Here is a 13,372-nt window from a genome sequence, read left to right as displayed (position 1 = left end):
CCATCACTGCTTTTCCCAAGAAAACAATAAATCCACATTTTAAAATATTTGTCCCTTTCTAGTTCCAGATGAATTTTACCATATGTTTGTCAAATGCCAGGGACTTTCACTTAAGGACATAAATTATTATGTTACAAGTAAAGGTTGGATTAGGAGTTAGAGCAGTGAGCCAGAAAAAGTAAAATCCCTATTCTATTAGAGCCCTTATTCTAATCAAGAGAAATACACAATAGACAAATTAATAAATATATAAATAAGTGGTAAAATGAGGAAAATAACAAACTCTAGAGAAAAATAAAGAAGGGCAAGCAGTATAGGGCATAGTGCGGCAGAGAAGGTATAGTCAAAGATTACTGTTTCATTTAGGTTGCTTGGGGAAGTTCTCTGTATAAGACAACATTTAAACCTAGAATTGAAGGAAGTGAGGAAACAGCCATGGAGGTTTCTACAAGAGCAAGTAAAATTTAGTCCCCAGCAGTAGAAATAAGTCCCTGGACACCAGGAGCTAGTCTGACTTGCTCACCACTGCATGTAATGAGCACCTCGGCACACAGTAGGAATTTAAAATCAGTTACTGGAAAAACAAATATTAAGTGAAATTTCTAGGCATAATTATGTCTAACATTTCTTCCCTTGTATATAGGATGTCCCTTGTCTCTTTTGCCCTAAAAATAACTGCCACTCTGCCAAAGATGACAGATTAGGTTAAATAAGTTATCATATGCTACAGTAGCACATTCCAACAGCACTATCTACCATGATGGAAATCTTGTAATCTGTGATGTCCAAGAAAGTAACCACTAGAGAGACACACGTGCTCTCTGAGCATTCAAATGTGGCTGGTGCTACTGAGTAACTGGAATTTTTATTTTATTTAATTTTACCTAACTAAAATATAATATTTGTTCACATTTTTTATTGTTGTTCAAGTTCAGTTGTCTCCATTTTCCCCTACCACTCCCTCCCACCCCAGCCATCCCCACTTCCCATCCTTAATACCACCCCCCTCAGATTTTGTCCATGTGTCCTTTATACATGTTCCCGAAAACCCTTCCCCTTCTCCTCTCATTACTGTCAGATTGTTCTTAATTTTAGTGTTTCTGGTTATATTTTGTTTGCTTGTTTGATTTATTGATTAGGTTCCACTTATAGATGAGATCATATGGTATTTGTCTCTCGTCGCCTGTCTTATTTCACTTAGCATAATGCTTTCCAGTTCCATCCATGCTGTTGCAAAGGGTAGGAGCTCCTTCTTTCTTTCTGCTGTGTAGTATTCCATTGTGTAAATGTACCATTGTTTTTTGATCCAGTTATATACTGATGGGCACTTAGGTTATTCCAGCACTTGGCTATTGTAAATTGCGCTGCTATGAACATTGGGGTGCATAGGTTCTTTTGAATTGCGGTTTCAGGATTCTTAGGGTATAATCCCAGTATTGGGATTGCCAGGTCAAAAGGCAGTTCCATTTTTAGTTTTCTGAGAAAATTCCATACCATTTTCCACAGTGGCTGCACCAGTCTGCATTCCCACCAACAGTGTGCTAGGGTTCCCTTTTCTCCATATCCTCTCCAACACTTGTGATTTGTTGATTTGTTTATAATGGCCATTCTGACCAGTGTGAAGTGGTATCTCATTGTGGTTTTAATTTGCATCTCTCTGATGGCTAGTGATGCTGAGCATCTTTTTGTATGTCTCTGGGCCCTCAGTATGTCCTCCTTGGAGAAGTGTCTGTTCAGGTCCTTTGCCCATTTTTTAACTGTTTCGTCTTCCTGGAGTGGAGTCATGTGAGTTCTTTATATGTTTTGGAGACGAAACCCTTGTCTGAGGTATCATTGGCAAATATGTTTTCCCATACAGTTGGTTCCGTTTTCATTTTAAGGCTGTTTTTTTTAGCCATGTAGCTTTTTAATTTGATGAGATCCCTTTTGTTTATTCTTTCCTTTATGTCCTTTGCTCTAGGGGATATATCTTGGTGAAAATATTGCTGTGTGGAATATCTGAGATTTTCCTGCCTATGTTCTCCTCTAGGACTTTTATGGTGTCACAACTTATATTTAAGTCTTTTATTCACCTTTAATTTATTTTTGTGTATGGTGTAAGTTGGTGATCACATTTCATTTTTTTGCATGTAACTATCCAGATCTCCCAACACCATTTGTCAAAGAGGCTATTTTTACTCCATTTTATGCTTCTGCTGCCTTTTTGAAATATTAATTGACTGTAGAGACTTGGGTTTATTTCTGGGCTCTCTGTTCTGTTCCATTGGTCCATATGTCTGTTCTTATGCCAGTACCAGGCTGTTTTGATTACAGTGGCCTTGTAATACAGTTTGATATCAGGTATTGTGATCCCTCCTGCTTTGTTCTTCTTTCTCAAAACTGCTGTGGCTATTTGGGGTCATTTATGGTTCCATATAAATTGCTGAAATGTTTGTTCTATATCTGTGAAATATGCCATTGGTACTTTTATGGGGATTGCATTGGGTCTATAAATTGCTTTGGGTAGTATGGACATTTTGATGATGTTAATTCTTCCAATCCATGAGCATGGCACATGCTTCCATTTGTTTGTATCTTCCTTAATTTCTTTTTTCAGTGTTGTATAGTTTTCTGAGTACAGGTCTTTTACCTTCTTGGTTAGGTTTATTCTTAGATACTTTATTTTTCTTATTGCCATAGCAAATGGGATTTTTTTTCCTGATTTCTTTCTGATATTTCATTGTTGGTATACTAAAATGCCTTTGATTTCCGAGTATTGACTTTGTATCCTGCTGTTTTACCGAATTCACTTACTAGGTCAAGTAGTTTTTTGGTGGAGTCTGTAAGGTTTTCTATGTACACTGTCATATCATTTGCAAACAATGAGTTTTACTTCCTTCTTTCCAATTCGGATGCCTTTCATTTCTTTTTCTCATCCGATCACTGTGACCAGGACTTCGAATAGTATGGTGAATAGAAGTGGTTGGATATGTGTGGCTAGACATATGTGTGAAGCTTGGGAAGGGTCCAAGCTTCAATCAGCCTGTTATTACAGTTGGGAGAGTGGGTGAGATCAGCAAGCAAATGATTGCAGAGACAGAAGAGAGAGGTCTAAAATTTGAGCTTGGTGCATTCCAATGTTTGAAGCTGGAAAGACGTAGGAAACAGCAGAGGAGTGGCCAATGAAGTGGGAGGACAAATATCCTAGGGGCCAACTGAAAAAGTGTTTCAAGGAGGAACTGATCAATTATGATAATTACTGCCAATGTTGTGAAGGGCAGAAAGTATGATTCAGGACAGGGACCAACCAATCATCAATCAAGAAGAGCCAAACAGCCCTGGCTGGCGTAGCTCAGCGGACTGAGCACGGGCTGTGAACCAAAGCATCGCAGGTTCGATTCCCAGTCAGGGCACATGCTTGTGTTGCAGGCCATGGCCCCCAGCAACCGCACATTGATGTTTCTTTCTCTCTCTCTCTCTCTCTTTCTCCCTCCCTTCCCTCTCTAAAAATAAATAAATAAAATCTTTAAAAAAAAAAAAAAGAAGAGCCAGTGTTCACTGCATGTGGGAACCATCATTATAATTCAGCATGAAGGTTGAGTAGAAAACTAGAATTACACCTGAGGGAAAGGTGCTACCTCAAGAACAAGCTTTATATAATATTTTATGCCCTCCACTTCCCTGAATTGCTAGCTAATAAGACTATATAAAAAGAACCCTTTAAAGACTTTTCAATGGTTGGTTACACTTAAGGAAGTCAAGAAAATTATAGAAGCAAACCATCAGTCAAAGAAAACCTACTCAATCCTAACAAATTAAAGACCTTGGAAAGTGTGTTTCAAAGTACATATAAATTTTGTCTTTACTCCCACTTCCTATGATCTGGTAAGCTAAGTAAAGAGAAAGAATGGCTCAAGTGATGTATTTGAAAATAAAATACTCTGATGTATCTTGTTAAGCAGTGATTGATGGGACAATGACATGACACTGTGTTACGTGTGCCTCTTAAGTCATTCCTTGGTCTAATTTCATCCTGCCCATACATCACTTATAGTACTGTTGGCCATTATAGAATCTTGAAATTGATAGCAAAATTGGAAACATCTTTAAAGAAAAAAAATACAGTCTGAGGCTAACTTTAACCACAGTCCACCTCCCTCCATGTGCTTCCTCATCACGACTCAAATCCCCTGACCCCACAAAAACAATCAGTTATAAAGGCAAAGAAAAGCACTTCTGACCTATGAACACCAATTTTATCTGCATTGGAACATAGATCAAAGCAGGCTGTCGTTAAGTGCTCAGAAGACAGTGGAACAACTTTTCATGGGTCTAATGGCTTTGCTGCTGGCCTAACTCTGGACTGCTTACAGGACATGGATGCAGTCTCTGTCAGCAAATCAGAATGGACTAGGTATGAGACACAGCCTATCAGCAGTTTATTAAAATGTCTTTCAGAAAGATTTTCTTATATAGGTCTTAACAAGATAAAAGAAAAGAGGGTGCAAACAGGAAACTGAAAGGTACTAATTAAAATGTCTTAATAGAGAGCTTTACCCACGAGCAAAAAAAAAAAAACAAAAAAACCCAAAAAACTTCTGGTCATGCTGACTCCAGAGAAACAAAAGAAAGGTACAAGGTGGTGTGCATGTCACTACCTATTAGTATTTCCTGTGCCTGTTAAATAAGATTATTCACCAAATTTCTATGAAAATAATACTCTGCCTCATGCTGGCAGATCCTGCCTGAAGCACTGGGTTCTATCCCAAATGACATATTTAAAAAAAATGCCAATTAGGGAAAGCCCAAAAGTATATTGAAAACCATAATGAGCCCAGAAACCATATCAGAAGAGGAGCCACTGGGAGACATGGAGAAAATGATAAGACTATTGGAACGTGTCGGAGAAGCTGTTATGAGAAAAGCACTGGGTTAGACTGCAGCAGACTTCCCAGCCCTGCTGCAGCTGGGCAAGTCACCCTGGGCTAGTAAATAATCTCTCCACAGCTCAGGTACAGTCTGAGGTCAACCTAAATGATCTCAAGTTCCTTTACGTTGTACAATTTTATCATTTCAAAGTCGATCACTAGTGAGGAGAATGTGCTGCTTACAGCAGACACCTACACTTTGCTGAAATGAATTATTCCGAGTTGCTGCAAAAGAATAGGTAAAAATTATACTACATAAAAATTCATCTCAATAGAAGAGGTTTTAACAATTAATTGTACAATAATAAAACCAGTTGTCTCAAAAAATAGTGAGAAAATTGTTAATGGAAATATATACAGGCGTGGGCTAAAAACTGTATGACTGCCGGTCTCTTCCTATGAGATCCTATGATACTTTAGGTCCAATACACCAAATATCTCGCCTCAGGGTTACCTTTAGCATTACTCACTGGTGTATATCAGCTGTTCCAAGATTTCATACCTTTGTCGTAACATGTGAATTTAGTCCATCTCTATGTTAAGACACCATTGTGCTTTTCCAGCTTCATGGATCTGGTTTCTGGCTCTTGTCTGTATTGGATGGGCTCCCTTTTGGTTATCCTCGACATTATTATTTGGTATAGGTCTTGGGGAAGCTTTTGGACATTGTTTTAAAGGCTATTATAACCTTGTAATATTACCAGTGGTGTTACAATGATACAGATGAAATGGGTGATACTACCCGCTCTCTTACCAAGTAAGTGCCAAGCGGGGTCTATGCAGTATCTCACTGAGTCCTCTCAGTAACCCTATAAGGACTCTGTTATTATTGTATTCTTCTTATAAATAAGGAAACTCAGACTCAGAGAAGTAAGTGCATTGCCTGAGGTAACTGAGCTAGTAAGAGGCAAAATATGGACTTGAACTCTGGTCTGGCTAATGCCTCTAAAAAGGCTACTCTTAACTACTCTTAACTACCATGCTCAACTGTAATAGTTTGCAAAGTATTGTCCCTAGACCAGCAGCTTCAGCATCATTTGGGAACTGGCTAAAAATGCAAAGTCTCACAACCACTGAATCAGAAACTCCGGGGGTGGAGCCCAGCAATCATGATTTCACAAATCCTCCAGATAATTCTAATGCTTCAGAAATACTGCTCTACTGAACTAAAATTTTGCCTAGAAGGCCATAGGCTACATATTTAACCACACTTTTTATATTTGAATTGAAAGTGTGTAGTAGCTCCTCAGTCTTTCTTCAAGGGGAGAAAGACAAATCAGACATGGAAAAGCCAGGTTTCCTGCCCCTTCCCTGAAATAGAAAGGCTGACTCCTTGCCATTCTTGGTAAGGAGATAAGAGAGCTGCTGCTTTAAAATATAAATAAGAGGGAAACAAGACAGAAAGAAAAATGCTTTTTGTAGTACAGCTAAGCTGTCATGGTTAGACATAATGAGTGAATAGACTCCAAAGACCCTGAAGTTCCCCCAGAGTCTTTATACAATAAATATTAATTGTCTACTTAAAACAGTGAAAATAAAACTCCTTCTTACAAGTGTACTTTTTTAGAAAAAGAATATATGCATCTTAGCCTTATGAACACACCAACTGAAAGAGTGTTTCAAAGGTAGCATAATCAGTGGCAGCTGTCATCAGCTTTCTTCGGTTTAAAAAATAAAAGTCTTTTTAGCTTTGCAGCTCATGCTGCCTAGAATGTGACCTTGGTCTTTTTCAAGCTTATCTTTAGTCCATAGCAATGTGCAACTCTGCGAATCAGTTTATAATCTCTTTACTATCTCTCTGCACGTGCATTTTTAAAGCTGTCATAAGCATATAAGCCATCCTTCACTTCAAGGTCTCTGGAGATACTTGTGGCCAATCAGGTACAAGGACTTTCATAAGGTCACAGCAGGGGTGGGGCATGGGGTGTCAATTAGGAGTGGTATGTAAATCCTGCTTAGAACAGGGTGATTTCTCCATACCTGCACGCTTTCATGAAGAAGGCACCAGGTGCCTTTGAGTTCTAGAGAAATGAAGAACAGAAACTGTCTTTGCACATACTTGGCCATAGTGGATCTCACTCATACTACACCGCGCCAAAGGTAAAATGCACACATTTCATCTGCAAGTCTCAACTAAATAATTCAGTTCCTGGACCGGCATAATACATGATTTATGTTATTATCCAAGATTGCTCTTGGATGTCTGGATCTGCAGTTGATGTTTCATTACATCCCCTATGTCTTCCCTCTTTCCAGAAAGAAGTGTGGGGAAGCCATGAACTAATAGGTAATAGTCAGCATTCATTCTCATAAGACAGTGAATATGTGGACCTCACTAACCCCACTCCTCCAAGCATGTCTACGTGAGGCCCATTGACATCTACCAGCACTGAGGAACGTGGGAAACCAGAGGATTGAGGCAGGCCATCAGCATAGGTCTATCCTCTGTTAGTGAAACTACTATTTCAAACTTATGTCCCTTAACTAATTAAAGAGAAAAGCACAGAAGATTTTTTTAATAACTCAAATAATAAACCCTGAAAATAATAGTAATTCATCATGCAAACAAAAGAGATAACATATACTAACTAAAATTAAGTGCAACCTATAAAAATGATTCTTTCCTTCATTCATTCATTCATTCATTCGCTCAATATTAATGGAGCAAAACATATGCTGCTAGACAGTGTCTAAAAAACACCAACCAGCTCCACATGTTCTCCTCAATCTGTACCCCCCACCCCTGCCCAACAGCTAAACAGTCAAACACAAGGCAACGGACTGAAATTAAAAGCAGAATATATTGTGACTGGCATGAGTAAAAACACTAGGTAGTTATTCAATTACTGGAGAACACTTCCAAAGACTTAAATAAGCAACAGTGAGCAATGCTAAGTCCTGAGTAATCTGCTCAAGTGGCTCTCCACCCAAAAGCAGTAAAGACCTCTTGAGATCTTTTCCATCTGTGATTTGTAATTTCATTCATGATAAGAGGTTGAATACCAATTGATATCTGCCAAATGTCTTCTGTAACCTATGTAAAGAGGGCACTAAAATTCCATTTAATAACAAACCAATATATATCAACAACTTTACTGAACGTGAAGTAATACTTAATGGTCAAAGTGTAACTTACCCTTGCCATATCCACCAAGAAGTTCTCAAATAATTTCCAAATGTGGTTACTTGTGTAAATTTCTTTCATTTCCACTTCAGTGTCAACATAACAGTGATTAACGAAATTCACATAAGCAATTTTGACCTGTACAAGTTTCAAATACAAAAGAAAGTGAGTTTTCTTCATTGTTCATTTTCAGATCTCAATTATGAAAAGTTAAATAAAATCTGTATTAGTACCAATGGTAGATGACAGCACATTTTGTGTCTACCCAGGAAGCAATCCCACATCCCTTCTTTTACTAAGTACAAGCTGTCCCCTGACCTGTCACAGGGAAACATGGGATCTCGTATCCCATCCCCTTGGGCCCAGAGGTTGGTATGAGGATGTGTAGTTACTTAAACCAAGTCTATTTGAGGCACTAGGAGTCAAAACTGCTCCCTTGCCCTTTCTCCTGCCCTTCTCTTCTTTCCACCCCCTTTCCTTCCCCTGCTCTCTCTGTCCCTGCCATGTTCTCTTTCTCCCCTCCCTCCCCCACCCCTCTACTTCCCTGCTAAAGTGGGACAAGGTAAAACTGAACCCCAAGAAACCATCTCCTCCCAGTGTGCAGAGGAAAAGCATGCTCAGAAGAAGAAAACAAGGCAAAACCACAAAGAAAAAGGGAACAAAAGATGGAAAGAATTCTAACATTCTTTGAATCCCTTAGTCCATCTGAACAACTATCCTTCAAATTCTCAAACACAGGAATCAATAAAATTCCTGTATTTTTAAAATTTAAACTAATTTAAGTTGGGTTTCTGTCACTTGCAATGAAGAGAGTTCCAATGTCATGTTTAAATGTGTGGACTAAATAATACTTTATTGTCATTCGGAACTATTTAAATTACTATTGCTGAGAAAAAACAGGTTCACGGTTTACAAAAGAATTGTATTATTTTAAGATGTATTAAAACCCTTTCTAGATTTAGCAAAATTCCTCATAAATGACTAGGGTGAATATTACCAACATGTAACATTTGTTAAATGTGTAGGGCAATAGTTTGTTTTTCATTTTCTTCTTTTCTTTCTTTTTATTGAAAATATGACGACTTATAAATCTCCCCAGAAAACGTATACATATGGGAAACCCCAAAAAAGGAAGGAATTATCTTCTGGAGGGTGGGCCCATTTGTAGTACAGGCTTCCGCACTAGGTGAGTGTTCTAGGCACCCACCTGTATCAGTGCACCAGCTGGTGTTGTTGTGAGAGGCTGCATTCAGTGAATTTTTTTGAAGACTCTTTCACGTTTGCCCATTTCACAATGGGGGATTTATGTGCACATCTGCCCACACCACACTGAGTATTCAGCAGTTTTTTACCAAAACCAGCATGACCCCCTGCCCCACCCTCCCTATTCACCAAATCTTGCCCAAGAGAATTTTTTTTTGTTGTTTCCCAGATGGAAAAAGTCCTCAAAAGGAAATGTTTTGCTGATGTGGAAGAGGTGAAACAAAACACAGCAGGAGCACTAAAAAGGCATTAAAATTGATGAGTTCAAAAACTGTTTTGAGCAGTGGAAAAACATCTCAATCAGTGTATTGTATCAAATGAAGAGTACTTAAAGGTGACTGGAGTTTAAACATGTAAGGATAAATATATAATTTTTTATAAATAAGTACCAGTTTTTTGGTCCTACCTCTTATATATCTATATATATAGACGTATAAGAAACCATGTACACAGTTTCAGGAGATTCATGGGACCCAAGTTAGGACCACAGCAATACAGAGTCAGCTTTCACAGCCTGAGTACTTCTTATCTCTAGCTGACTGAGGTCTCAAGTGAGCGTTCACCGACTGGGTACCTGTGTCAAGGACTGACCACAGGGCAGGGGGACATCAGAGCCATTCAGTGCACTATCATCACCACCTTGACAGCAGCTAATATTTATTCTTTGCTTGCTACATGTCAAACACCTTCAGCATTTTGTATGTAATATCTTAATGTAATCCTCCAACAATCTTTTCATGTCCCTACTCTAATTGTTTCACTTTAAAACTATGGAAATTGAAGATTAGAAAGGTCACTAACCTGTTGAATCCAGTCATGCTGCTAAAAAGTAATGGGTCCAGGATGCTGACTCACTGTATAAATCACTCATTCATTCCAAACACACTTACTAAGCGGGGGCTCGGGCTCAGACAGTACAGCGGTGAACAGAAACAGACCTCGCTGGTTTTAGGCCTCAGCCGCTTCTAGACCTCAGTGTTTCTACTCCTGAACCTCATCGAGCTTACAATCTTGGAAGAGGATGTGAGGGATACAGATACTTATTACCTAATAAAATTCAAATGCCAAATTTCAGATTATAGACAGGAGGCCAGGGAAGTCTTCCTTGAGGAAGTCATGCTTCCATTTAAAATCTGAAGGAAGAAGCAGAGTGAAGAAGCCGAATGAAAGAGGCACGAGTGGGGCGGCTGGAGAGCAGTGTGTGTGGAGAGAAGCATGGACAGAGTCAAGGCCCCCAAATAAAGACAGAACCCAAGGATTCGATCACAACACTGTGCCTCCTCTCTGCCATCATATTTCAGACCAATCAGGGCAGGAAGTGCTCCTGGTTTGAGACGTCAATAACTCTACAAAGCATACTGTCAAGTCCATTACTACGTATACTACTTGGAAGCAGGAAGGTTACCCTAACCTGACACCTTTGACATTGCTGTGATTTAAAATGTTGGTATTTATACCATATTCAGTGTATCACCAATTTACGAACTTTTCAACAACACAGCACAACAGTGGAAAAGAAAGAGATTATTACAATGTATATTCCTGGAAGCCTCATTAATCCTGTTGGCAGACAACCAGTTTCTAATGAAATCTTTTCCCTATTATTAGAGCCAAACTAGCACAGAGGGTATAAGTTGATATGTGAATAAAGCAAAACGCGTGTCCATATTCCCAAGAATGCATCTATTTTATAAAGCAAGATAAACCTGCAGAGCCCAACAGATGATCCCACAGCGCCGCCTCAGCCTCTCCTACCAATGACTGTGAATTATTTACGGAGCATCTTTTTTGTTCTCAAGAATATACCGGAAGTTACAAGTGAATCTTTCATTTTGTTCACATGGCCATATTTAGAATTCACACTCCTGTAGTAGCTTTCAATGACTATGGTTTAAAAAGATGTATTATCTTTCACAGTTTTTTATGGAACTAAACAAGTAATCATATAACTAAGCACAGTTCCTCAACAAAATATATTATCTCATTATAAGTAGTAGTATGGGGACTTCTGGCACTTGGGCACTTGAAAAAATATTAACAATTCTCTAGCCGCTAAGCTTTCATCGGGCTTACCTCAGGGATGCAGTCATCGTGGGTCACCACCCTCACTATGTCGTCCAGGGGCAGAAGGGAATTGCACTTGATTTCAGTGTAGACGTTCTTCCCCTCAGTACAAGCTGCCAGCAACTCCACAAGGGTGATGTGGTAGGCTAAGGGGCCACTCTCATCCCCTCGGTCTCTCTCTGAACACATCATATGGAGAAGGATGGGAAACGATGCTCTGTCGTTGTAAAATACCAGCACATCTTCACCTCCATTTATCAACTGAAATGATAACAAGCAAGTCTACATAGCAATCCAGATCCGCATCCTTGCCACTATAGCCAAAGGCTTGTTCCATCTGGAGATGTGTATCTCTTTGTAAAAACACAGATAACCTTGCAAAGGCAGAACGACACCGAGACGGGATGGTAAAAGGATTCTAGTCAGGTGCCAAGTCATTAGTTATCAATGCTACCAAAACCAGCAGAGGAGATATGGGGGCAGTGGATGGGGGCAAGAAGGAAACAACATGGATGATAGTAATTTGTTCATTGGTGAGTTACCCACTGAAATCAAACCTGCAAAGTAATCAAATAAACTTACTTCCCTCTACTGCAAATGAAAGACTCCATTGCCAAAGCATAAGAAATCTGAAAAGTGTAAATGTAATAAAGCAGAACAATATATCCCCATCTTCTTCACTAGTAGCAGAATAAGCAAGTACATTGAGCCAAATACAACCCTATAATAATCTGGAAATTACACGTGTCGTGAGCATCAGTAAAGGATGGATATAAAGGCAGAGATAGGAGAAATAAAGAGAAAAAGAAGACTTTAAGAGAAAGAGGAAGAGGGAGAGAGGAGACAAACTTTTAGGACATAAATTTTCCTTCATATTTTGTTTATATAATTTTAATGGAAAATTCCAGTAGGTGGTAATTTTATTGCTCCAAATCCATAATGTCTTATTGCCTCTCTATTATAAGTACCAATTTTCTAACCCCACTGTGAGATATTTTGGTGGGTAACACAGCTTATATAATTTTTGTTTTATTTAAATTGATAAGAATTAGTTGGCTTACTTTGAGAGTTTTGTTGAAAGAGAATGTATATGTGTCAAAATATGTGTTATATTTTCACACAATATGAGGTACAAACACTTCTTCATACATAGAAACACTTCACTTTCCAAGTGTCATAGAACTGGCTTAAATATTTGCTGCTTTCCAATTCTACTTCTTTCCTTGATAATCATAATACAAAGTCATTTTAGTTCCCACACACTTCTAGGCAAAGAAGAACTAATATAAATGTAAATATAAATATGAAAAAGGTAAATTGCACAAGTTAAAATGTTCCTTAAATGTTTAATAACAAAAATTTACATTAAAAGTTCAAGGGGAAGGGAACATATATAAAGGACACATGGACAAAACCAAAGGGGGTAGGATCAAGGAGGGAAGTGGGGACGGCTGGGGTGGGGGGAAGGGGTAGGGGGAAACGGAGACAATTGTGCTTGAACAACATGAAAAAAAAATTCAAAGTTTAAGATTTCTATGAAACAGAAGGGACTCATATTGTATCAATATAGAAATCACATTCATTCCCAAAGTTAAATATGTAATTTTGTGCAAATCCCCCGAAACAAAATAATCTACTACATAACTGTTTGGTACCCATGGTTGAAAGCTGTTCTAATCCATATAGACCTTCAGAAAACCATTAGGTCACAGGGCATTGATTCACCCAAATGGGCTCAAAAAGCTGTCAGTTTTCCAACATTTCACTTGGTGTCTAGCAAGTAACTCAACGCATAAATCTCACTTGATTTCAAAGATCACAATGAAAATGGCAAAATATATTAAGTACTTCATTCACTTGTTTTTCTTAAACATTTAACTTATGCTAAATAGCTAAGTGTACATGTGTAATAAATCACTGATGAATAATTCCTATTAATTAAATTCCCTTCAAAGCCCTCTGCAAATATTAGCAGAGAAGACCCATTCTAGATTTCAGGAACAGAGCAATAAAG

The 13,372-nt window shown here is 38.5% G+C and overlaps 1 protein-coding gene across 3 annotated transcripts in view; it reads right to left on the bottom strand.

Annotated features, from left to right (window-relative positions):
* The window catches only part of ITPR2 (inositol 1,4,5-trisphosphate receptor type 2), a 444,101-nt gene that overhangs the window by 230,817 nt on the left and 199,912 nt on the right, over positions 1-13,372 (bottom strand). For all 3 annotated transcript variants that reach the window (XM_036019237.1, XM_028532208.2, XM_036019238.1), the window contains 2 exons: positions 11,368-11,619; positions 8,044-8,169 (listed from right to left, as the gene is read on the bottom strand). In XM_036019237.1, coding sequence (XP_035875130.1) covers positions 8,044-8,169; positions 11,368-11,619 — 378 coding nt within the window. The remainder of the gene's footprint in view (positions 1-8,043; positions 8,170-11,367; positions 11,620-13,372) is intronic.

Source organism: Phyllostomus discolor, chromosome 2, assembly GCF_004126475.2.
Source record: "Phyllostomus discolor isolate MPI-MPIP mPhyDis1 chromosome 2, mPhyDis1.pri.v3, whole genome shotgun sequence".
In the NCBI taxonomy this organism is placed as follows: Eukaryota; Metazoa; Chordata; class Mammalia; order Chiroptera; family Phyllostomidae; genus Phyllostomus; species Phyllostomus discolor.
The sequence above is the reverse complement of the archived record's forward strand: the minus strand, read 5'-3'. Positions and strand labels throughout refer to the sequence as shown.